Raw genomic sequence first — 27,328 nt, forward strand, 5'->3', positions numbered from 1 at the left:
TTCCAGGTTTCTCTTCACCTATCAAATTACCAGCTATGATGACCACTGTAGCCATCAAGCCTAGTTTACAGACAGAAGATCAACTGTTCCCTTAAGCTCCATGACCCAGAGAGACACACAATTTAGAGTCACAACAAGGTGTACTAATTTATGAAAAATACTTTTCACAATATATATGTACATCTGGAGATAGGGTACAACAGATTAACCAAGGTCGTCTCTCGCACACACAGACAGACAAAACCCAATATACAGCTCAAAGAATGATATCTTTTAATGTTATTCTCCTGTCTGAAACACACAACAGTCATATTTACTGTCTGTCTGTCTGTCCGAGAAGCTCTTACACAAGAGCTCAAGTGAGCTCACATTTACTCTGCTGCTGTTACAGCACACAAACAAAGAGAGGACAGGTGCAAATTGCCACTGTGTCACTTTGTTCTACTCACAGTTGTAGTTTCAGATGAGTCAGTGCACACAGACGACCAGTAAAGACAGAGGGACCGATGGCTCCAATACGACATCATACGGACATGTCACACAGCTGATCACAAAATAAATTCCCCAAAACCCGATGATTCCAACATTTTATTTCCCAGCATCTACATTATGTTATCACAATACTTTGCTCTTTGCTGCACCCATATGGACACAGAGAAAAGTGCACTCACATCGGACAAGAAATAAAACCAGCTATATATTTGGATAGATCTGTTTATTTCTTCATTTTAAATACATTGATTGCCATCATCCACTCTCTCTTCCGGTCCAGTAATAAGACATGAAAAGTGACATGCACACATTCCCACTTGAACACATTCACACATCGAGCCATACCTCCGTGTGTCATACATACTTGGACATACATTAACAGCATTCAACATGTTAAAAAAAACAAAAAACAGGTAGATGACATGATCGGATCAGTGTTATAAAGTTCAAAACAACTTTCAAAACGGAGAACTCTGCTAACTAATAATTACCATTCACCCTAAACCAAGCCATAGTGTTAGAAAGTATGAGAAGCCATGAATCCCTGTTTGTAGAACATCTAATACAACAATTACAGTTCGAGGAGCAGCCTTTTACATTTGATTGATACATTTACGGTATAAATGTTAGCATTTTTTTCTACCCAGAACTTGTCACATTAGGGAAAACATTTGCCTTCCTGTTAGACTTGAAATAACCAAAAATCAATAGCTGAAACCAGCTTTCTTTGGTTATCTAAGGGCAAAAACATAAAAATGTTCTCCACATGTGACTTACGTCTCGTGAAGGAAATTACAATTAGGATTCAATGAAATTGGGTAAATATACCAAACAGGTTCAGCTCCTAGTTTGCCTTTCAGTTCTTAAACCAGGGACTACATGACAGAGCTTAAAAGTGCAAGAGAAATATTGAAGGTCGGCATACATAAAATCATTTATTCTAGAACAAACAATGTACTAATTTCACCTGACTCTCTATTGGACATATGTCATCAAATTAATTCAAATGAAGACACATAACGGATTATTTTGCATCCCTCCTTGTTGGAATTTGAGTGAATTCATTTGGAAACATAAACGTTAAAGTTGTACAGACATCCGTACATAATACAACACTCACACATATATTTATATGACAGTAACAGATCTACAAACCCACAACTGTACCCTTAAACTGTACAAACTCAACCCATTAAAGGAATAATGAGATGAACATTAAGTGCATTCAAAATCATTAACAGCATCTCTATAGTGTATTATAATATATGTTGTCAATGAACATTTGGCACTAACTGTTTTTAGCATGGCTACACTGGTCTGTTCTGCCGAACAACACTGGTAAGAAATGGTTTGACTGGCTGGAACTGGCTGGTTCAGAGAAGAGTTAGGTCTGTAAGTTTAGCCTGGCAACACAAAATACTGTTCACCTCTTTCAGAATGATGTGTTATATGGTGATGCAAACCGTGGATGAAAAGAAAAGGGTCACCACATTAAAATGATTCTGAGCTGTCACTTGGCTGGTGTGTTTATGATGGCTGCCACAGGATGCCTGCTGATGTTCTGGTGGTAATTAATGTCCCTACAGAGCATGGCTGAACACTCTTGTGACCCTTAATGTGAAACTGAATCATAAACTATGTGGAGATGAAACAGAAAGCGGTCAAAGCAGCCGCCTGAAGTGGACCAAAGACATTATTGTTACACCAGGAAGTGTCCAGTGTAGCCATTTAGCGTAGCGTAGCGGTGGCAGTGATTCATAAACAGCGTCATTATGGCTTAGAAATGGAGGTGACCTTAAAACAAAGTGAAGTCCTGCTGTAGCTCTTGTGCATTCAGCATTTTTAGCAGTTATTTCTATTATAGACATCACATTTATTTACTCATGGTACCGCACATTTAACTGACCTCAAATGTTTCATTGGATCTTCATGGAGGGCAGGGATAAAGCTGATTTGTGTAAAGAACGATACCAAGCCCACCACATTTGAACTATCTCTAAAAGAGGATGTCTGAAACTAAAACTAACATCCACAACACTATCACGAAATGCTGGTATGACCACACACACACACACACATATTTGCTACCAGCCAGTCATGTGAAATCATTATCATGTACGTTAAATGTGCATTATTGTTATCATTTGCACAAAATATCTGAAGAAACTGTATTATTCTAAAAACCTTTTTACTCAAGTTCAAATGTGTTTTTAACCCTTTCATTCGAAACTTTCTGACGCATGGTAAGTTTTATTGATAGAACACAGTATTGTCACACTGACAGAACGCTAAATGCTATAGACAGCATCTATCTGTATAGAGCAACACAGTCTTTGGTCACTAAAATATAGTTAAGAATTAACACTTCCTTTCAAGTGCCATTCAAGTAGTTAAGTGTCAGAAGAAGCTAAACAAAGCTGCTAACGGCTAAATGTATGTGCATTTGTGTGTATGAGAGTGTATTATCAATGTTCGTTTTCTATGATTTTTTAACATTGGTAAATCTGATACTTTGGCTTCTGGCTCCACATTTGTTCCTGTTTTGGTCCATGTTTTGGTTTTAATGAAGGTTGTAGTTGCATTATTTGAATTCTGTTATAATGACTGCACATATCAGTGGTGGGCTCTACATGTTTTTTTTTTAAACTGCAGGCCAAATCATTAATATTCTTTATCTTTTCATGTAATAGCGACTTACAACTTGTGACTAAAAGGAAACGCTGAGATTTGTATCTAGGTCTTTGTATCAGTGGAAACGTCCCATGGCCTCAGCAGCCTTCACTCTCACCACAGGATCTGGATCTTGGAGCAGCATCACTAAACCTGAGGATGAACACACACACGCACACGCACACACACACACACACCAAAATCACAGTCAATACCAGAGGGCAAACATAATGAGTTTAAATATTTGAAGACAAGAAGGTTGTGCAGTGCATCACCTTTAGTGATGGTACCCATGTTGAGGTGGGACAGGTGCTCCTCTGAAAGATTCCCCAGCAGAAACCCTGACAACACACACACCTCAGGTCATATCATATAAGAACTGCTTCTAACCTGTACATCAACTCAAGTTCACTGGTTTCATTTTCATGTTGTGGATGGTTGTGGCCAAATAGTGCAGATGTTGCTATTACTTTGTTAATATTGTGAGTACAATGATTAATAATGTCAACCATTATGTGGGGGGAAAAAAGAACTTCTTGCATTTTAAACCTCTGATTATGCTCCAGGAGGTTAAAGACATTAATGTTCATGACGTGGAGCAAGGTTACAGTGTTGTAGTCATACCTATAAACATGGCGGCTCCTGCTCTGACCTCAGGCCAGTTGCTCTTGAAGAACTGGATGACTGAGATGTGATAAAAATTCAGCATGCCTGGAAAATCCTGAATCTATGAACCACAAAACATGCACTGTACATCAAAGAATAACTATCTCTTATGTAGTTCAACAATATCATATCATCTACCCTGACTTTGCAAAGAATCTTTCCACAGCATTGTTTCACCATTTTTAGAAAATAGCAACAAAAAAACAGCAGGAATCCCAAAGTAACTAACTTTACAAAGAACCATCTGAATACATTTCATACTTTATAAGGTGCACAATTCCCCTTCTTCAGCCATGTGTATGTTTGACTGTGTGTGTCTTACCAGGTACTTGGTGAGGTCATTAATGAACTCTCCGTAGTGCAAGCTCTTGTCATCATGGAGGTGGTTCCGAAACATGGCTGTGATCTGCTCTGATCCCACCACAGGAGCACACACTCGCATTGCATACTTACACGCCTGGACGGATGCAAAAACAAAATCCATATTTGTGTGAAACAATGTAGCAGTTTCAAGATTTATCCACAATAAGAAAAAAAGCTGTTTTAAAAGTTTGTGTGTATGTGTGTGCACATTTCCTACTGTACCTTGACCACCTGTGGGTTTGGGTCAACCAGGTGTAAGAGCAGGCTGACCAGAACATTGTGGATCTGGTCTTTGAACACTGGCTCTCCTGAGCCAAACTTGGACAGGTTCCCCATTAGATGGATGGAAGCACAGCGAATCTCATCATTCTCCTGGATGAGCACAGAGCCAGAAGGTACGGTTAACATGATATGTGTCTGTATGTGTGGGAAACAACCTCAGAGCTACAGAAGACTAACCGACCTCAGCTCTGAATAATTAAAAGACACAAAATACTGTATGTTACATTAATGGTCAACACTGAAATTACCGCTTAATAACTCCAGCAATGTTAATATAAATTACACAAATTTGTTACTTAAGATTATTCTGAGAGTTATCATACAGTATATATCATCATACAACATCTTGAAAGATGTAAAGGAAACTTACACTTTCCAAGAATGGTTTAATCTTCATGAAGATATAGACCACTAGCAAGTGGACATTCTTCTTGTCCAGGTAGAGGAGGACTTTAGAAAGACCCGACATGGCTTCAAGCGTAATCAGCTTACCTGCAGGAAGACCAGAGGGAAGAAATGAAAAAGAGCATTTCTGCAAATGACAACCAATCCAGGATGAGTGGCTGCACATGTTGTATGATAAACATGATGGATGTGGTGAAGGAACATGAAACCCAGAACCAGTAGACTGTAAGCTTTAGGAATTACTGCAATAAATCAGGAGAGCCACACTACAGATTACTGTAACTGTACTTTTTCCCCGCATAGGAAATTACTTTGCTGTCAACTTACCTGGGTCGTCTTTCTCCTCCATGCCTGAACTCATGGCTGCCAGCAGCTCCTTGGCATATTTATTCACCTGGTGGGAGAAGGAAGTGAGAGTAAGCAAGAAGAAGAGATGAAAGGTCCCAAGGATCCCACAAACATGTTAGCTTGCATATAGTGACACAGAGTATGTGCTCTGTGTGTGTGTGTGTGTGTGTGTGTGTGTGTGTGTGTGTATAAATGTTGTACCTTTTCAGGTGATCCCACGGCTAAATTGCCCAGCCCCCGCACAGACAACATGCGGACAGTGCAACAGGGATCTGATATCCTCTCCATCATGTTGTTCATTAACACGTCTATCAACATTAACTCCGTCACCACGTGATGGTTTAAGAGCTGGACTCAGTAAATGAGAGAGAGAAACGAAAACACGTCACGTTATTCATGTTCTCCATCTGCTGGTCAATAAAAGCCGATCGATATTCTTTATAATCTGATGGCATTTGGGGCCATTTTGGAAAAAATTAGTCATTTAGATATGATGGCAACAGGTGGGGGAATTTATTGTTCATTTCACTTAGCTCAATGAAACACTGGACCCCCTCCTCACACAGAAAAACTAAAAAATAAACATGATGCAATATTTCATGGTGTGTCACCTCAGAGAAGAAAGCAGTGACAGTGATTCTCTGGCATTCGTAGATGTTGTTTAAGGAGGGACACAGACACTCTACGATGGCGGGCAACCTGGGACCAGCATGCTTAGCCATTGCCCTATAGACAAGACAAATATACCCAGATTTATACAGCCTTTTATATAGTGAATGGATTCATTTTTAGAACACAGATTTACTAGTTATGAGAGAGAGAGAAGAGAGAGAATATAGGAGAGGAATTATATTTTAATCCTTGATTAAGGATTGTGATAAGGATGGTGTTTGTGTTTCATTTACTTTTCAACATTAAACTCCGAACATATTCCTTTATCAAAGGGATTTAAACATTTCTGGACTCCTGATAAATGTACTGAGCATCACACATTTAGTTTCTGACCTTTAAATATACAAATTACTTATTTCACATCAATATTGATGAGCAGTTTGGCAGAAATTATTTGGAACTTCCAGCTATTAGACAGTACCAGCATTTATCTGCTGTGAACTTCTGATTGAGATCTCATACTGAACCCACACAGCTTAGTGCGTGTATACGTACCTTGCCAGTAGTGTAATTCCAGTAATGTGTGTATTCGGTTCCCTCATTGTGTCCCAGGCGTTATCTTCATCCAGTCTTTTCATCACCTCATCTAACTGGGCCCGTGCCAACAAGATTCGCAGGGCATCAGCGGCTACTCTGAAACATAAAACCGATTACACAAAATTGTTAGTCCACACAGAAACACCTGAAACTAAACATTTATGAAGCTAATCCATGTAGGTACCTCATCTCCTTTTTACTAGCTATAAAGAGAAAAAGATGCCCACCCTGCTACATGGACAGCGGCAGTGTGTTTAGTGTTGTTGTCCTTCGGTGCTGAGACTCCAACACTTGCTCCCAGTCTGACAGTGAGACAGGAGAAGAGCCGAGGAAACAGACTGACTGCCGGCTCCTGACTCTGGCCATTTAGTAACAGTTCTTTGAGACCACATGTCATCTGGAAACATAGACCACACAGAAACATATGCAGACGTTAACACATGAGAATCATCCCCTTCTGCAGTTTCTGTTTGGTATGGAGCTGCTGCTGCTCAGACCAGAAACCAGCTGAGGAGTGCTGTGCATGCCCTCAAAGACGGCTAACTACCATTTGTTCAGGTTTCACTGGCACTTGTGTAGCTGTATTTTTGTGCTTCAAGTCTATTTTCTTCCTTTTTATGCGTGTAACTACAGTGATTGTGTGCTGCCAAAATGTGGGCGTTCTACTACCAATACTGTCCCTGAAGTGTAAACACATACATAGGACTAAAGCGGCTGCTGCTCTGCTATGTGCTGCTTTCGCTACGCAGACTGTGTAGACATTGTAAAAAAATTGAATGGCAAATGATCAGTGGTAAACTACCAAGTCCAACAACAGTACCTAGTCATAGGACATAAAACCGGAGACCCTACAACCTTTATGGGCACTTGCTACTTTAAAATTTGTCTTTTTATGACATTGCTTTCTTATTTCTATTAGTGTGAATTGTTTAAGTTTGAAATAAATGTATCCACGTATGAATATCATAATCTTAATCTAGAATTTAATAGATACAATGTGATCAGTGACATGTCTGAGTGTTTGTGACTTACAGCTAGTGGCTGATTGGTGGCCACCTTTGTTGTCCCTCCCCTGATCATTGACTCCTTCCTGTCTACATAGGGTGCCATGATGACAAGCTTCTCCATCACCATCTCAATGATCTGACTGGCTACGATGGGGTCTGCCCCCAAGGCCATCCACATCTCACTAGTCCAGCTGGAGAGAGGGATAGAAACGAAACGTTTAAGCATCTTCCATTGAAAAAAACAAACTCTTGGCTCTAAGAGATGTGAGGAATTCTGCCCTACAAAGACAAAAAATAGCAACTGACAAAAGAATTAGGTAATCGAATTTACTTAATGAAACATTTAGTGGCCAAGCTGAGGTAGAGTGGTTCATATAAATAGAAGTTTTGTATATATACCTGTCATAAGGAAGTGGTTGGTTAACTAGTGTATTGATAACAGTCTGTAGATGCTGAGAAGCCAGGATTAGAACCGTCTGTCCAGCTGCCACTCTCACCTAAACACAGGTACAATGAAACAGTTCTTTCAGATTGACTTAATTATAAAGGTAAGTGTGTATAGATCATAGATGATAGATAATCATGAGGTACTAATGATTATCTATCCAGTTCTTACCTGCTCCTCTGTGATGCTCTGCAGACGTATATGTAGCACCTCCATCATCTCTGGGACCTAACATTCACACATACAACAAGACAGAAAGACACAAACATGCACGGTCTTTGGTAATCCAGTACAGCAGGTGTGTGTGTGTGTGCGTGTGTGCGTGTGTGTGCGTGAGATAAATAATGGACAACAAAGGGCCGTGTATGAGTCTAGGTATGTGTGTGTGTGTTACCAGCTCTTGTAGTCCTCCTCCTCTGTTCTTCAGCAAAGTATTTAGGATGACAGAAGACGCTCTGCAGCAGTTTGTCTGACTGTCGACCAGCCCTTCAAACAACATGAACACCAATGTCTTCAGCTGCTGCTGAGGCAGACGCTTACTCATCACCTGACACACACAGGACAAGATGTAATTACACAGTTTTACTGTATAAGTTACGACTCTGCCTACTAACTTGACACAAACAGTAAAAAAAACACTAATTGCATGACTATATTATGGTGGAAAGACTTATAGAATAAGCAGAATAAAAGCAAAACAACTGAAGATGCAGTAATGGTTTGTCATTTAGCGCCATACCAAAGGGCACAATAATCTAACTTGGCAAGGAAACAAACTGATTTAATACATGTAATATTTAGGCTAAATTTTAAGACGATTTTTAAGGCAGCCTTGCTGAGTGGTACGAAGTGTACAGTACCTTGGTGAGGTCGGAGCAGGTCTTATATAGAACTGAGTGGTCAGGATTTTCTAGTTGGTCTTTTAGGGACAACAGACTGTCCACAGCTTCATCCTTATAATCTAGGGAGAAACCTACACACAGAGAAAAATGGAAAACAATTAATCAAGTCAAAACAGCAAGCATTACAAAAACTAGTCCTTGTATGTTTACATAAAAAGTTTAGGTTAAAGCTGGACTATGCTGAGTGAGAAATAATTATTTGATTTTAATTTAAATTATTAAGTGACTGTTAATAAAATAAAATGACAAAGGTAAAGGGTCAAACCTCTGTGTCTCTGTACCTTCATAGCGTAGCTGTATATAAATCAGTGTGTATATACAGTCCATAGCAGCAGTGCGTACAGCAGGGTGAGGGTCAGAACATCGTGGAGACAGGCGACCCAGCAGAGCTCCAAGGTTGTGGAAAGACACCATGTTCTAGACAAAGATGCAATGAAATTAAAGAAAGGAAAGGCACAAAATGTCTGCAACACAAAAAGTGAAGACAAAATACATCAGCACTGAAGTGATCATTTAGTGACCTTCAATGGCTTATAAAAATGAATACTCTGGATCATTGATTAAGTTTGAATGAGTTACAAGAATTACTACCACCTGTGGTACGTTCAGGATAGTTATGTTATCAGAAATCAAACCCACAAGACAAACAAAATGTGTGTGTGTGTCTGTACCTTGACAGTCAGGTTATCCAGGTAGTAAGCCAGTATGTGAGCAGTAGCTGTGACAGCTCTCTCTCTCTCGTGGTCCTGTCCGGAGCTCAACCATGACTCAATGTGCTGCACAGGACAATAATACACAGCATGTCAGACAACACAGAGCTACAGTAGGATACAACCAGGAACATTTCTGCCTGATGTATGGCAGTTAATTGGAGCCAATTATTCTTTTTAATTAGACAGCTGAACAACAAGTCAAGGGGATAAAGGAGGAGAGATATACAAGAGAAAGTGGTGGGATTTGATCATAGCAGCTAGCAGGACTACTTATGTAGCCCCAGAGGCAGCCAAAAACTTGAGACATTACTTATTTGGTTATGACACTAACTTGGTAAATACTTGACTGGTTGAAAATGATTGAAAGTACTATTTTGTAAGCTATAGAGTGAAAGATGCTAAATAAAGCATCATCTTAAGTGGAGGTTCCAAAAAATTAGTAATAAGGATTTGCTATTGTTTAGCAATGTGCTGTCGACAACAGCCACCATTTCTATCCACAGTATTAACTACTCAGTTTTTTTAAATGTACCGTTAGAATACAACAGAATAATGCAATGATACAAGTATTACTGGTACTTAATACTATGTTTAGCTAAAGATGAGAAGAGTTGATTAGTCTGAAACACCATGCTTCACCTTGAAAACACTCTGCAGGCCATCAGGTGTGGGATCCCTTGCCAGTACACTTTTTAGCAGCTCTTGCAGTGCAGCCAACGTGTCTTTGTACAATGCCTGTACATATTTACCAGGACATATTAGTTTGAAAACATGACTGCATTTGAAACATGTCGCACAAAATGTTTTATGAAGTATACATGTTTCAAAGGTTTGTATGTCTCTCTACACAAGAAGGAAAGTTAATGGTGGGTTAATAAAAGTTATTGAAGGACAATATTTGGTATCTAGTTGTAAGCGTTAAAATCAGTGGTGGCACAAGACTAATACACAGATTTGTGAGGTTGCACCAATACTGTATGCGTATGCACACATCTTTGTCTGCTTTACTTCACCTTTCTCTGCTTGGGGTCCAGTATCTCCTCTTCTTTAGTTTTCTCTGGAGTGTGTGTCTCAAGCGGCAGAGAGAACACACTGTTCACACACACCTTTAGCAAGTCAAAGCTCTCATTCTCACTCAGCGCAGGGTCCAGAGGCCTGAAGCACTAAAGGTCAAAGAAAAAACACTGGGAAATAACAGAACCTCCAGTGCAAGAATGCAGGGAACCTGAGTGATAAACATAGTCATTGTTTTTATTTCTAACAGTTCAGTTTGGGCATTTATCTGGATTCTGCTGTGTGCCTTTAAGTTGCAATTCTGTGATTTTGATTTTAGTTTTATCAAAGAAAATCACTGTGATGCAAACTTTACTTAATAATTAACTAACCATGACCACAAGGGCATACTAATGTCAATATCAAACTAACAGTATCGTCAGTACCATAAAAGCTAACCTGGGTTCACATAAAGTGAACTATTTGTAGACATTGAGAGACAATGTTGGCTGTTTCAGTTATTCTGTGAATCTGTAAATCTTAGCCTCCGGATTAAACTGAGGATCCAATTGTTTTCTTCAGCTGAAGGATACATTAGATTGGCACAGGTGGTCATCACAAGATGGCGTACTGGAGTCCTCATTGAATCAGCTGGCTCTGCCTTGATAAAATCCTGATCAGGGTAGACATAACAGCAGAAGGACAGATCAGAAAACCATTATTGTTGTATCAGCAATTAAACATTTATGACTTCTTTTAACAAACTGAAATGACTGACTACTGACCAGCATAACAGTAATGAGCTCCTGTTTGCGAGAGAAGATGTAGCCTTGTTTCTTCACACACTCGCTGATGGCTCTGGCTATGAACCCAACACTCTGGATCAAACTGAGCTTCATAGTCAAGTCCTGAAACGGGGAAAGACGCATGTCGACAAAATACAGAGATGCACAACAAATGAAAGGACATACACAGATCAAAAGATTCAGGTCAAGAGGAAAAGTAGGCTAAATATGAAGAAAATTGGATAATTGCATTTTCCAAATAGTCAGGAATGCAAACAACAAAGCAAACCGCAGCCCCCTTCAGCAGATGTAACTCTACTGAGCATAAGCAAAAACAATCCAAAATCATTCCAGCAATATACAAATTAATCAGTCAATCCACTTAGTACATCAATCAAATCAATCCAATAAAGGTATTGTAGATTGATCCTCCATGCCTATGGATGGAGAGAAGGTTGAAATCAGAGTTGTGTGATTAGTGGAGATTGGTTCAACAGCAAACCACCTGCAGGCTCTGGTCTAAGAAGTGACAGAGGAGCTCAAGAGCCCAGAGACACAACAAGCTGTTAAGAATTAGCAAGAAATTACAAAAGCACTGAGCGTGAGTCATTGGTGAGCATTTAAAGTACAATCCACCATTAAGCAAAGAAAGAAAGAATGAGATAACCTAGTGTGTAGATCATGATTAGATCTGAAAGTGAAGGTATCATTTTATGGCATATACAAATTTCACTGGAACTCTAGCATTTGTGGTATAAAAAGTTCAATGTGGCAGTGTACAGTATTTTTGCCAAACTATTTGCATCACACTAAACAAAATGTTAACAGCTTAAAACTGCATACATAATGCAGCAGAGTTGTAAACCAGAATTATAAAATATGGCCAACAACGGTAATCATAGAAAATGGTTATTTAACAAGAAGCTTTCCTTTCAAACCCATTTAAACAGACATAAGTAATGTAGTGGGGATGTTGGTTCTTTCCTAGGTGCTTTCAAAACCCATAGCACTTTGGATGCAAGGTTGGAAACACTATCTAGTAACCATGTCACAGGTTTTACATTAGTGCGTTAGAGTGATAATCCAGCCCAAATCTAGCTCAGAGTATCAAACACTCACTCTCTGCAGGCTATAGATGGTGAAAATTGGTCACGACTGGAATGTAAGACTCAATTCAAGCTGATAACAGCTACTGTTCTCCATCAATGTAGAAACTTAACAGGCACCTTTCAAGCCGTCATGGGGTGAGTGTTTGATACTCAAGAGTTTTGGAGGTGTATCACTAAAAGCTACATTTCACTGAGGTAGAGCATTTTCATGTATTACAATGAGCACAACTGCAACATTAGTGGTGGTCTGTGTTTTCTACTCGATTCATTTTAACGATGGATCATTCATGAATGTCTTCAAGACATGGGAACTAAAATCTGGTGCTCTACCATTGTGAAATATAACTGAGATACAGCAAAGTAAAAACTTAAGTAGTTGCTTCATTGTATCAAGTTGTGTTTTCTTGACTTGAAGACTTTCAGTAAAGATTTTAGTGACGAAAAGTAAGGAAGGAGAGCAAGATGAAAGAGCCCCGGTATTCCTGTGACGATACCTTTGTCTCTACTTTAATCCCCAGAACCTGTATGAAATAGAGGTGATAAAGTCATGAGTGCACATACATTTTAAGTATTAATTAGTACAATGGCGATAGAAACAAATAATAAAAAAATTGTTTGGTGATGACATTTATATGATCGCATCAATCCAACACTATTTCAGTCATAATTCTACTGTATTTAACGTTGCAAATGGTCACATCATATCTTAAAATGTGACACAGTAGCATTTGCTTCCTAATGCATTTCACAAATAAAACGTGAACACGTGCTTATTCTGCAGCAGCCTGGTGTCATTTACATGTGATTTAATCAAGGTAAACACAGTGGACGTAATGGCACTGCGCTCTTGTGTGGCACATCTCAAGTCAGAGTCTGCAGATTTATCAACATATCTGTCCTGCTGCCTTCAGATGGCTGCAGGAATTTAATGCTGAAGAATTTAAAACTGATTTTCATACAGTATAAAGCAGCTGTGGGCAACAGATAATGTAAAAATCACCTGTTTTAATTAACAGATAAAAGCAGAGTGCATTGCCGGCATTCCTGCTTTAACCACATAAAATTATTTTTGATGCCGATATAAACACATCTGCTGGTTGGAGAGTGTTTAATTAAAAGAGTTTATTTACATTTTAAGCATTATTCTGTTATTGTTGTGTTTAGTTTGCTCTTGATGATAAAATAACCAAAGTGGCAGCAGAGTGATGACAGAAACAGAAGCCATTCTGAGATGTCTATTCTTAGCGCAAAGTCTACGACCCAATTTCCACCAAAATACCAACAACTCGCTTTGCACTGCCTCATGTGAATGAACCTCACACCTGTGCACCGTGTGCTGAGCACCAAAATACCGGGCGGGCAAAGCAAATCTCAAGGTCTCAATGGATCAGTGCTGGTTTTAATTTAGCCCCGTTTTCAATAAACAAGCTGACAGACATCAGTGGGTCCATGTCACTGCAATGTTGGGAAAATGCCCTTGAGGCAGAAAATCTGTAGTGACATTTAATAAAGTCTTAAAATTCTGAGGAAACTAGCAACTGCAGATGACCACTCAGTAAGCTGAAATCATACATGGTACAATACATGGACTCAGTCGGATTCAGTTTGAATATAGAACACTACTGCAAATCTAACTGGAATAATGCTGCATGACAATCAGTCCTGTAGTTTTTATTACATACTGCAACCCTTGTTTTTCCTTATCAGTGTCATTTTTCTCTGTATCCAAATTATTTGTCTGAAAATCCCCTCATTAATAACAAAGTCATGTTACTGTAGTATTTACATTACCTTGGTATTGAAGTGTTTACTGATGCAGCGAAGGATGTCTTGATCAATGCGGCTCAGTATCTTTTCTGGAGGTGCGTTCAGAGCCACTTGTCCATAACACAAGATTAATGTGCTTTTCACCTTCTCTACCTCAACATCATTACGCTCCTGAGGGCAGGAAAGGAAGGAGAGACGAAGACAGAAAACTGAAGCTCTCTGAACATTAATAGCAACACAACAAAATCTAAGGAAACAAAGTGATATCTATAATAAAATTCTCATTTGCAATATGTCATCAAAGTTCCTTGTACTTTGAGAAGGTTGAAGATGCTTGGTGACTTCTTGAAGGCGTCTGATTTGCCAAACTCATCCAGCTTTGCCAGAGTTCCCTCTAAGTGGCTGTTGGCACACAGACCGACGCCCATTGCAACTCCCTGATAGATACAGATGACAGAAACCATAAGTTAGACCTTGAACCTGTCCAGGTGTGAAACACACAATATTAATCATCGAGAGATGTTTTCTTATTTTTTCAAAACCACAACACCAGAGAAAATATGACATCTGTGTTTCAGGTACCTCTCTTTCCATGGCATCATTGTGTCGAGCTGTGAGCAGGATTTCCTGCAGCTGTTTTTTAACCACCTCCTTATTGAAACACTGTTGGAGAGTCACTCCTATACATCGATACAGGAAGTTCTAGAGGGAGTGAAAAATGCTAATTATATTATTGTCATATATGTAACTTTACACACGGTTTAACTACGGTTTTCCTATCTATGTTCCTCGTCATTGGTTCTCATCCTGCAGGTTGGTTCCCCTCATTGGGTTGCAAGATCATGTTGAAATGACTTCTAGGTTAGCAGAAATACCTAAGATTTTATAAGATTTTTACTTACTATTGTTATATAAACAGCATAAAGTCTCTATCTTTGGTGGGGGAGGGTTTAACTGTTCACCTCTCTGTGTACACACTAAGTGGCTGTGGTCATGAAGAGGCATGGCTCTGTTTAAGGAAGTCATAAGCCCCAAAGGATGAGAACCACTGTTCAACACAGTCAGTTTTTTGGATTATGGCTAACATGAAGCTCTAAATTAGGCTTACTGTGGGGGTTTAGCAACCCAACAAAGCACAAACCTATGTCCATTCATTTAATTTCACTGGACAAATGTTGGTAACGATACCAAAGCAATAGCTTGCAATCTGCTAGCTCTTGCTCTTGCACTTACCTTCTCCTCTAAGGCATTGTTATATGTGGAGAGGTATCTTGTTGCCTCAGCTGCCAACTGACACACCCACTTGTCATCATCAATAGTAGCCAGGGTTTTAGACAGGAGCTGAAGACAGTTTTATCACGTTTAGAATGACATTTCACTAAATCAAGTCAGATTTGAATATTTCTGTATCAGTGCAGACAAACAAAGCAGACGGCTTTATATATAATGGTTATGAGCATCATTCAGTCTTCTACAAATGATTATGGACCGTTCATGCAAAATAAATGGGAATTATCTTTTAGAAATTATATAACTATTTCTATTATAACCACATTTTGGTATTATTCAAATGCAAAACACTGACACATTATAATGGAATTGAGATAATAATCCCATATACAGTAGACAAGCACACCTTCAGCAACTTTTCATCCCAGTGCTTCTTATCCAGGCTCTCTGCCGTTGATTCTGGAAACAACACACAGTCAGACTACTCTACTATAGAGGAGGAAAAACAATAGTACACGAGGAATGAAAAGGAAAAAGAACCTAATACACCATCCACCCTACAAAATGCCCAAATGCTGTAAACTAAGTAGAGCAGACTTAAGTCTCAGCTCTGGTGTCACTACAGGAAAGTGAGGCTTCCTCGAAAGCTATTATGTTCTATAAATAAATAAATAGACAGAAAAGGTTATGTCCACACATTTCCATACCGTCCAATATTGAAAGCAGAGGAGGTATCTCTTTCTCCCACAGTATCTCTGTATTGGGGTGAATGTTGATACTGAGGATTTGAAGGAGAGAGAGGGACGGAGCTCCATGACCTCTGCTATTGAACGGGAACGCTGTATTTACCTGGGAGACATCAAGGCACTTATAAATTACAAACTACCTTTTACTTATTTAAGCAAAATAGCAGTGTGACTCCTTTCATCCCTGCTCCACATTAAATATACAGTAAGAGCAGCTCTAAATATTAATATATTAATAATAATAATAATAGTCACAGTTTGTGACTGAAACATTAAAGGGAAATTATTAATTAATTATATTTAATTACAATCTGTTGCTCCAAGTTAGCAAGAAAGTTATTACACTGAAAGTTTAGTGAGTCTTTGTTTTATACTTTGGCTCCAGAGTTTGAAGAAAGTGTTATAGAGTAGGATTTACTTACCAGCAGTCTGACCATTAGTGTTTGAGGAGAGGGCAGATTGACTGGAGGAGAGAGATAAGACTCATTTAGCTTGGCGTGGATCACACAGAAGAGTTAAGAATAGTAACTTTCAAATTGCAAATTTAAATGTTTAAGAATTCATTTGTGATGCTATCTTTTCCATAATTCACACCTCCTATTTATGACTGACTTATATCTAACATGAAAACACACAAAGCCGATAACTTCCACATAGATGCACCTGGTCAGTAAATATTCCTCCTACCTTCCTGTGTAAAGTCTATGTTGAAGCTGGGCTCCTGGTTATTTTTCTTCTTGTTGCCCAGCACTATCAGACTCTTACACAGAGGAGTGGTCGCATTGCTGTATTGGGAAGGGGTCAGATAGTACAGCAGCTTTGGCCATAGCACCTACAAACAACAAAATTCACATGTTAAACTGTCTAACACACACAATGGACAACATCTGCTATTAACCGTCATACATTTAACTCTTAACATCTAGTTCGTTATAAAGCTCAAGCTTCATAAACATGCGACTGCAGTGAAACATTAAACGTTAAATGATTTTGGGAACACATGAATCAGTCACCAACAGATCAGACAGATGGGTAAACAAGTAGATAGTGTACGTACATCAGCTAGTCGTCCAACAGTGGTGGTCAGAAGATGAAGGGTGTTGTCACACATGGTCCTCAGTGCCTCGTTAGTCACCTCCTCTGGATCTGTGGGCCTCTGGCCTCGCTGGAGAGACACAGACACAATCACACATGGATAAATGTTTTATATTCCATCCCCTCAGATGTTCTCCTGTAATGCAAAAAGTTTCAAGTTTGAACAAATAGTCACTTGATTTGCAAGCCACGTCTACCCCGTCTTTTATAAGAAAAAGGCTTCAGCTTCAGCAGATATGACACACCTGTGCACTAAATCATCTGTTGCACTGATAATCTGTGTATCTTCCATGTTGTCCATTGACCTCATGTATGTACATGAACTGTATGTTTGTCTGCTTAATTGTTAATTGTCAAAATGACTTGAGCAGTAGTTCTGTTTCTGGAAGATTTATAAAGTAACAAAAACTACCACTCAAGCTACCATAATCACACAAACCACATATACATATAAGATAAATAAATAAAATTGTTATGAGAGACGACACACGTCCACACATAAAAATGAAACACAACAGAAGTTGTACCTGATACGTGTCAGGTAAGGCACAGTGTTGAACTATGAATCGAACCAGTAACTCTCCTCCGTCTAACTCCAGGTAGCCATGATGAGCCATTGCACTGATCACCTGGACCACGCGCTTTTTGACCTGGGACGTAAAGAGAGTCAGACAGAATGTGAGACATAAAAATGTCATAACATCAACAAAAAACGTCTTCGGGAAAACAAAACAGTTAAAAACGTTAAAGAGATAAACCTTTTTGTGATAAAGTAAAATAGTCACACAGAGACTGTGTGTCTACATGTGTGTTAACCTTGTTGCTGTGGTCAGCCATTGGTTGTCTGATGCTGGCCAAAATCAGCAGCTTCTTACCCTCCATTGTGGAAGCTGCAACACACACACACACACACACAAACAAATAACTAGATAAGAACAAATAAATAAAGGAGGATTATGTAGTCTACATGACTGTGCTCACATTCAAATTAATACTTTGATATAATTCAGGGCACACTGAAAGACTAATTACTTTCAACTGCCCTCCTTATGGCGAATAAATCACTGATGTGTGTGGAATAACAGATAAGTGTGTATAGGATAAGCTGGGGATGCATCTGTCACTTGTATTTTCTCACTGGTTGAGTTGATGAGGTGACGAAGGACAGCCAGAGAGCCCATCCTGCTTCGCTCATTACTGTTCTCCAATTTTTGAAGAACAAACACAATCAGCCGATCTGGGAAGGAGTTAGCTAGAGAGAGAGAGGAGCGGAAGTAGAAAGAAAAAATTCAAATTTGAAATGCATAAACTGTCACAGAAATACAAACACAAGAGCAAAACACAGGACAGACAAGAGAGAGGGGGGAGAGAGGTAGACCAACTGTCGCAGTTAATATGATTATCTTGTGGTGGACACTGAGTTTGACACACTATTGGATGATCTCATTACCGTTCTTGTGACTCCATAGAACTAAAACAGATAGAAAGGCCTGATGCTGTTGAACAACCTTCAGCAGTTAATCCACACTAGGGCTGCACGATATGGTAAAAAAAATAAATTAAAAAATATCACATTGTGATTCATTTGACAGATATTATGATTGCGATATGATTCACGATTAGTGGGAATGATAATTTTTGCATCACGCTTTTCATTTTCACTGAAAAAACTATTAAAATCATGATGATGTGACATTTGTTGGGGTCTGTAAAAAACAAACAGGTTTTCTTACACCTGGAGAACAAGATTTGTAGGCCAGGGCATCTCTGCAGCACTACAGTACTTCATTATAATGCTGTTTTGTCACACATTTTACCTTTATCAAAAAATTGCAGCTTCTGTGATTTGGATATTGCACTTGGCCATATTGCGATTTTGATTATATTTCAAATAATTGTGCAGCCCAACTCTACACTTAACATGGTCACCTCAGACTTTCTTATATAACGGTCTTAAAAATTAGCATTATTTGATATAGTGGCAACAACAGTCAAATTTAACATACAGATTTGCACATAAACACAAGAGCTTTAGTACCTAGTAAGCTGAAGCAGCGCAGGACCTCGTTGTGGTTCTTAACAGTAGGAGGGTTAATGTAATCAACAGGAGCGGACACCTGGGGGAGACAAAGGAAATGTTACACTGTTCTCTGTAACAGCAAAGTGTCACTTGTGTACCCTCAAACACCGTTATATGCCATGATGACAGTTTCTGGTGAGCGCTGACATTTTGGTTACATGGGAAATTAATAACAATCATAGTACAAGTTTATTCAGACTCAACAAAAATGGCTTACTGTAACACATGATCTCTATCCATTTAGAAGCAGTTATAATAAATCATAATAATAATAGCATACATGGTAATGACAGTTTTCACTGCCTATTATTTGTTTGTCCAATCACACATGCTCTTTTTAATAGCACCAGGTCACACATGAGAAGTTACATTTACAACCACAGTCTCCTACTTGGGGTAAGGTTTTGAACAAGAAATAAGAACTGAGAGTAACTGAGATGAAATTCTGAAAACATCCTGCTGAACATCTGTCAACTTTACTGTCACACATATGTACATGTACAGTTTATAAGATTTTGTGCAAGATTGCAATAGGAATGATAACTGTAGCTGTTGTAACGGGTACTGCTGATGTAACATTCTGGTGACATACAATCCAGGTCATATACAAATAGACATTGACATAGTCATTGTGGTAAAACGTTGCAACAGTCAAGGCATCAGGCCCAGCGTCAGCTGAGTCACAAGTTTATGAACACATCTGAAAACAGCAACTCTCTGACAGTCAGTCACTTGACACCTCTAAAAGAAAGCAGCATATGCAAAAGGAGTAATCCAGTCTGCCCACTATTTAGTTTCAATGTGGTGAACTGCTCAGTCACTAAGCAGGAAGACTGAGACACAAGGACTGGATTACAATTGGCATCAACCTAGTCTTGTGATAGGAAATGCTACACAGACTGTTGGCAACCAGCAACTGTCAGCAGTCAGACCAGACAGAACCAGGTCCAGCTAATATAATGCAGTTAGTGTTGGTATGTCTTTTACGCTTGCTGTTCTGACTTGTAAACTACCCCAAAAGTACAAGAAAACCATCCTATTATATTAGTCTCATGTTGTGCAATGAAGGTTTAATCTGATACCAAACATATCTTATGTGCAAAGTAGCCATTATTCAATAGCTACATATCACGTAACAGTAAACTGCTAAAGAAAAATATTCACACTGAGTCAAAGTTCAGTTCTGATAAATGTACTGGCTATTTATTGGACAATTGTAGTAAAGCATAAGAAATACATTTTGCAAACTACCGGTAGCCTAAGCCTACAGGTGGTTCTAACAGGATTACTTCCTGTATGTTCTTTGAAGGCTGCTGGAAATTGTTCGACTTGACTACAGCTTTTTGTCACCGCCCCCTGTTGCTGCCGCCTGATCTCATCCACTTTCCAGGCGGGGTGCAGTTCATCTTAAACAAGCCTAATTGTCGGTTTTCAAGATGCTAAAAAAATTAGGTAATAAAGGAAATAGCTGAAAGTTAGAAAATGTTTGCTCTTTGCCAGTTTATTAACCATTTAAATTTGTTGTGTCTCCTTAGCTGTGTAAAAGAGTGCTAAAACATCCGGTCAAATATACCCGATTTGGATCTATGAATATGGGTGGAGCACAATCTCTATGAGCATGTTTTCTGCCTAGTTTTTATGCTCATCTGTGTCATGCGTCAGACACCTGGTTCACTCAAGGTTACACAGCTGCAGTATATATATTTTAGTATGTACATGTACTTAATTCGTACCTGTTGATGCAGTGCAAAGAGTAGACCGTCCAGTTGTATCTCCAGCACCCTGCTGCCCATGTTGACAGAAGCATCAAGCACTTGGCACAGACTCTGAGTGGAGGCAGAAGAAAGAAAATAAATACATGTATGATGTCGCAGTTACTAGTGCCATGTTACACACACTGCGATTGGAAACCTGTTTTAAACCACAAGCACTGCTAAGGTGCATCTTAACTGACAGAAGCAAGAGATTAATCCCTATCAAAAGCCAGGAGGCAGTTTAGAGATGGACGGACAATGATGGTTTACTGTTTGTTAACACAAATTATCCACGTTACAAAATCCATACTAGACAGTCCACTGCACTCATGCTGCAGACCATACCCACCTTGCTAATGACATAGTGCTCGTTGTTTTTCTTGTACAGGGACAGGATGGCAGGAATGAGTTTAGGAATCTGCTCTTCCAGTTTATCACTGGCCATCAGATGGCACATAGAGCCCACTGCCTCAGCTACTGTTAGCCTCAACTGGAGCACACAGAGACAGAAAGACAGGATGTGAGAGACATGACACGGATTAGCTGATATATATTCACTAACTCCAAACTAATCAACTATGTGTGTGTAGATAGGGAAAAAATACAAAGGGGAACACTAGCCATAAAAAAATAGAAGATAATACAACTTGTGGTCATTTGTTGAGGCACTGCAAATCCACTCGGTGGCCGTGTCACAACAGTTCTACACTTTACTTTTCAGGTGGACGAATAGACAATAGAACAAAAAAACAGTGATTAAAGTAAAGTCACTGTATGAATATCCTTCTGAGACCATTTGTTTTCCAGAGTTTATGTGTTTGTACTGAACCCTTGGTTTGCATATTCAGTGCCCTTTTGGACAGAGTTGTGAATGTTGGTCCAGTGAACTATAATTAGCTCTAATAGGTTCCCTGCCTTCTGTAATGCAGTACGAAGGCATAGTGGTTAAATTGTTAGACTCATGGCTAAGTACAGACTCAATACAAACACAAACAAGAACTTGTATGGTTACTATACTGTTCCCATAGAAAACATACAAAACCATGCTCTAACAGATCGAAACTATGGCCAAGATGCTAGTGTTTACCATGTTGTTTCACTAATTTGGGAACAGAAAATTACGCCAGAAAAGACTACTCACAGTGCATCATAATTCTGGGTAAGATGAGAATCCCTTCTTACCTATTCCCTACTTACTCAACTTCTGTCAATACTGCCTGAACACAACTTAGTGCCAAATGTACAGCCTCTTTGTAGGTCGTACAGTCCACTGTTTATCAAACCATCTTGCTCAACCCCCAACACTTAATTTACCTTAGACTCCCTGCTTTGTAACCAATTATTGAAGAGGATGTCGAAAGCAGCATAGATTTCACTGGAGAATGTGTCTTTTCTGACTGTGGGATCTGGAGCTTTGTCCAGGTTGGCGAGGTACTCCAAGATACTGTCGCTGAAATGACACAGAGCTAGAGGGACAGAAACAAAACAGAGGAAAAGGGAAATTAGGGAGAGTAGAAAACAATGTGATGACAAAACTGTAAGAAAGAGTAAGGGGTGGACTGCTTATTTTGAAAGTGTTGTTTGAAATGTTTTTGGAGGTGAATACCTGGAGAGTTTTTGGAGATGGGTTAAGATACTTCAACAATTATGACAATTTAAAAAAGCATGTTGGGAGGTTCTTACCAGAAGAGAAGACCCACTTCATGTTGTCCTGTTTGGCCATGCTCAGCATAGGCAACATGGTGCCCAGAATAGCATTCAGGAAGGGTACCATGCCATAAACTAGAGAGCAAGGAGAAGAGCACAGCATTAATGGCAAACTATTACTTACCACTTCCTCTGTAAAGCAGGGACAAATACAATGTAATCATTTTTTGCACTGATAGTATCAGTGCTAAGTAAGGGAGAATGCACAAAAGTTAAAAGAAAAGCAGGGAGGAAGATTTTAGCAGTCCCCGATGAAATCATCACTATATCAGCAATCAACATGTTAAAAATCACAGGCAAAATGTGGCTGAAACAGAGCAATTTTTTTCAACTCACTGTCAGTGTGGATACCATTAATTGAAACTGCTGATATTTATTTGTTCATGCCATCCCCTAATGCTTTAGTAATAGGGTGGAGTGTTTTAAATGAGTGCACCAGGGCAACTTTGGCAGCAGGACAAAGGATCAGAAATAAATACATAACCAATACTAATCGTGTGAATGCTAGAGCGTCGCAATCAATGCAATAAAAGCTTCTCATAATTTCTAAAACCACAAGAGACTGCTCCTGAACAAACATATTCTGGTGGTGTGCAAAATCTTTGGTCTTCAAATGCTGTTTCTGGACAGGTTTAACAGGTTCATGTCTTTCTCAACAACCTCTGAATACCTGTATTGTGAGCCAAAGTTGTGATTTTCCGTGTGTGTGTGTGTGTGTGTGTGTGTGTGTGTGTGTGTGCATGCGTGCATGCGTGCGTGCGTGCGCGAACACGTTTGTGTATGGTCTTCCTTATGGCCTTAACAAGGCAATTGTGTGCTTTCTTTGTGTTTATGTGTGTAAATATTTTCTTACCATTGGAGTCAGAAAGGTTGGCTAGTGTCTGGACCACAAAGAAGTGAGGTAGGAGCCCCGGCTGAAACTTGCTTAGTATCTCCTCCATGATGTCATTGATGTGCTTGTTACCCACAGCAACCAAGATATTACTGGCTGCCTGCTGCCAATCAGGGATGACCTCCTGAGTGAACCAGGAAGATGTAGAAAACAGTAAGGAACATCATTTATCATCTGCAACAAACAAAAAATGAATAATTAACATCTCATATTTTACCTTTGATCGTGTCATCTCATCTGAGGCCAGGGAGATGATGCTCTTTATCCTGGGGTAACTGATTTCCTCTATCCCGCAGCCCACAATCAGCTCAATAGTCTGAAGAATCACAACTCTGTGCGTCACTACCAACTAGAGGAGGATAATAAGAAAAAAAGAGACAACGAGAGAAGGAAGAGGAGAATAACAGTAAAGAGCACATTTAAAACATAATATCAAAACAAAATGGAATACTAATTAATGGCACAGCATTTATTAATCTGTATAAAACAGCAGCAAATGCCAAATAAAATGTTTGCAACTGGCTTTCACGTAGGCAATGTAAATATGATAAAGCACATTCAACACAATGTCAATGACATCCTCACTGATGTTTCCCAAGACATTTCCTCAGTGTAAAGATGCCATCATCTGATAATAACAAAGTCAAGGGCTGTGACTGTATGATAAGATGTTGCAGCACCATATAGACACAAGCTGATTCAGATCTCGATGATGAAATTTCAAAGAACAGGCAAACAACTGAATTTAAGAGATATTTTCCCTTTAAACATCAAGCTACATTAGTGATAGTTTTTCAGATTTGTGGGTAGACTGATTTTATTCTATTATATTGGTCCATCCAGGTAAAATGTTAGCAGTGTAGATACTGCAAATTAGAGTAATGTAGTACATTTTCTGGAAATGAAATCAGCGAAACATTTACAGATTCAAAAACGAATAGGACTGTTTTTGGCAAATCCAGTGAATTTAACACCTGACAAATCAAATGAACTCATGAACTCAATTAGCTCATCAATAGTTTTGGACTGTTAGTCAAACTAAACAAGCAGTATGAGGATGTAATCTTAGGCTTTAGGAAATTGTGATGAGCATTTTCACTATGTCTGGACATTTTATTGGCAAATAATAACAATAATAATAATAATAATAATAATTGATTAACTGAGAAAATAATCACCAGATTAATCGATAATGATTCATGTTGCTTGACTGAAATCTGAAGACCTCAGGCTGAAGGTCACTCTCTCTGCGACAGGAATGCTCATACAACTACTACAGAGTTAAATGGTAGTATTAGTATGTTCTTGTGGTCATGCTTATCTGGCTTTTTTGACAAGGGCTACAAGAGCGTGTGTGTGGTAGGAAGACTGATAATTATTTCCAGGTTAACGTGGTATGTTTTCTTAGGTAGCCTAGCCCTTATTGCTAACACTCAGAGAGCTGTTTTACATAATAGAGGCATATTTTTTACCTTTGGGTGTTTCAGAAGGTAGTCCTGACACATGGCTAACACTCTGTCTGGCTGCTGTTTTCCCAGGGTCAACATAGACTTTCTGACCTGTTCCTGGACTTCTGAGTCTTTATCGGTGGCCGCATCTAGTAGAGCCAGGGTCACCTCTAGAGGGGAAACACAACAGAACAGAGACTGAGTAGAAGGATTCAAATGAAGAAAGTAAAGGGAAATGGAGTAAACACAAATGGCTAGACAAAGTTTGAGACACCTGTGCAGCAAAGCTATTGGCTACCTGAAAAACAATATGGAGGAAAATATGCATGGCTTAGCATTCAGGACCATGTCAAACAGAGCAAATGAATTACTGTAGCTGGAGAGAGGCAGACATAATAACAAACTGAGAGAAGAGAAGAGAAGAGAAGAGAAGAGAAGAGAAGAGAAGAGAAGAGAAGAGAAGAGAAGAGAAGAGGCTCACGTTCCACATCTGTCTCGTCCATGGTGGAGAGCAAGAGGGCTGGCTTCCTGGAGCCTGTGGCCAAGGATGTAGCTTCCCTCCTGGGGTACAGATGGGCAGAGGCTGCCTGGAGCTAAGGAACATAATATGAAATGTGGATATAAAGTGACCATTAATGTAATATATCTAAAATATATCTTTATCTTCCCAAGCCAGGAGCAAATGATGCCTGCATAGTTGTATATATCTATCTTGAGTAATTGATTAGCTTGTAACTCATGACTGATACCGAGAACCAGCGGCTGACAAACATGACAGCAGTCAAGCCAGATGATGATGGTTTACAGCTGACACTGACCTCTGTGACAGCTTCACTAAAGCAAACATTGAGACAACATTATTGTCTTTAACCAAAAGTTACCATAGTCCATTTGGACAAACGTAATTTGCTTTCAAATCTAGCATAACTGTCACTTCTGCTCAACTTCGCTTAAGCTAACTGTTACCTGTTCAAGCCACTTCTTTACCTACTAACACTAAGATTACGAAGCTATATAAAGATTGCATTAAAAACAATCACAGCTTGCAATGTTAGCTATCTTAAGTAAAGAGATTAGCGCCATGTCTTCTGTAGCAGGTGATATAATTTGATATCAGGCTTTAACCTGCTTGGGTGGTGATGCTGCAGCAGCAGCGAGCTAACCTACTGAGACACGTTAGCATGCTAACCTAGCAGCTCCTGCTGCTACGGAAGAGACAACAGCGTCCCCACATCACAGACTGACAAAGCCACAGCCTTGCCAATAAAGGTAACTTACCAAGACCCAGTGAGCGACCGCTGAACAATAACCTCTCACGACAATGTTGCTTCTTAACTCGATTTAAACAATAGGCTTCCCTGTCAGTGACACAGAAGCTGTGTGTCTTTCTGTCACTGCAGGTGTAAACACGCCTGGTCATGTGCTTCTAGTCAGCAGGCAGGGGGCGTAGCCAAAAAGTCAGTACCACAGCACTGAGACAGATAGAGCTGCTCTACTCTGTCTGTTTTAGTTTTGCACAAGACTGCTTTATGGAGACTGCAGGACTCAACTTTTCCTTAATCAAATTAATATTTCTCGTGTTATGTGTGTCTCATGTTTGCATGTCTCTGTGTACCACCCATTACCGTTTCATCCAGGTTTCACTCTGGCATATTGAGGCAGTGGTAAAAGAAGAAATATTGAGATCCTTTACTTGAGTATAAGTACCACAATGTAAAAATACTGCATTGCAGGTTAAAGTTCTGCACGCAAAAATGTATTTGAAGTATCAAATTAAAGATACTTATTAAAAATGGTCCCCTGTGAGAATATATTGTTATTATAAGGATTTTATACAATGATTATTATCACAAGGATTGCTAATACTAAAGGATTCATGTTTAAGCAGCATTTTAACTTAGGTAGGTTGAGATGGAGCTCATTTTAATTACTTTATATAGTGTTGAGTTGTTTAATCTGTAACGATCCATCATATTTTATAATCTGATTACATACAGACTATAATAAGCAAAGTAATATAAACTACAGCTGTCAGACAGATGTAGTGAAGTAAAAAGTATAATATTCCCTCTGAAATGTAGTGAAGTAGACGTGTAAAGTAACTTAAAGTGATAATACTCAAGTAAACTATAAGATGATTTTGTACCTTGATTTGTACCTTGATTTTGTACCTCAAAATCAAGTGCTGTCTTATATAGTCATGCTTTTCAATGTGCAGTT

The 27,328-nt window shown here is 39.1% G+C and overlaps 1 protein-coding gene across 3 annotated transcripts; it reads right to left on the reverse strand.

Annotated features, from left to right (window-relative positions):
* Positions 1 to 698: 698 nt before the first annotated feature.
* On the reverse strand, positions 699 to 26,542 carry mroh1 (maestro heat-like repeat family member 1). 3 transcript variants are annotated; one of them, XM_044206624.1, is made up of 45 exons: positions 26,387 to 26,542; positions 25,590 to 25,701; positions 25,133 to 25,278; positions 23,878 to 24,009; positions 23,622 to 23,784; positions 22,745 to 22,843; positions 22,376 to 22,527; positions 21,411 to 21,551; positions 21,041 to 21,133; positions 19,266 to 19,344; positions 18,366 to 18,479; positions 18,044 to 18,117; positions 17,755 to 17,877; positions 17,190 to 17,297; positions 16,820 to 16,964; positions 16,555 to 16,595; positions 16,094 to 16,235; positions 15,793 to 15,845; positions 15,390 to 15,497; positions 14,739 to 14,858; positions 14,471 to 14,593; positions 14,181 to 14,327; positions 12,884 to 12,910; positions 11,281 to 11,403; positions 11,089 to 11,168; positions 10,516 to 10,657; positions 10,142 to 10,237; positions 9,461 to 9,565; positions 9,071 to 9,206; positions 8,748 to 8,860; positions 8,282 to 8,434; positions 8,059 to 8,115; positions 7,842 to 7,939; positions 7,468 to 7,633; positions 6,663 to 6,832; positions 6,394 to 6,531; positions 5,838 to 5,952; positions 5,428 to 5,574; positions 5,206 to 5,272; positions 4,844 to 4,965; positions 4,414 to 4,563; positions 4,151 to 4,285; positions 3,787 to 3,889; positions 3,438 to 3,503; positions 699 to 3,315 (listed from the first exon to the last, which is right to left on the reverse strand). In XM_044206624.1, the coding sequence occupies exons 2-45, from the start codon at positions 25,609 to 25,611 to the stop codon at positions 3,239 to 3,241; spliced, it is 4,911 nt and encodes a 1,636-aa protein (XP_044062559.1). In that variant the 5' UTR covers positions 25,612 to 25,701; positions 26,387 to 26,542; the 3' UTR covers positions 699 to 3,238. The 3 variants fall into 3 exon arrangements, with proteins under 3 accessions (XP_044062559.1, XP_044062560.1, XP_044062561.1); XM_044206625.1 differs by lacking the exon at positions 26,387 to 26,542 and adding an exon at positions 26,075 to 26,240; XM_044206626.1 differs by lacking the exon at positions 12,884 to 12,910.
* Between the last annotated feature and the right edge of the window lie 786 nt (positions 26,543 to 27,328).

The sequence above is a fragment of the Siniperca chuatsi genome, linkage group LG9 (assembly GCF_020085105.1).
Source record: "Siniperca chuatsi isolate FFG_IHB_CAS linkage group LG9, ASM2008510v1, whole genome shotgun sequence".
Taxonomy (NCBI): domain Eukaryota; kingdom Metazoa; phylum Chordata; class Actinopteri; order Centrarchiformes; family Sinipercidae; genus Siniperca; species Siniperca chuatsi.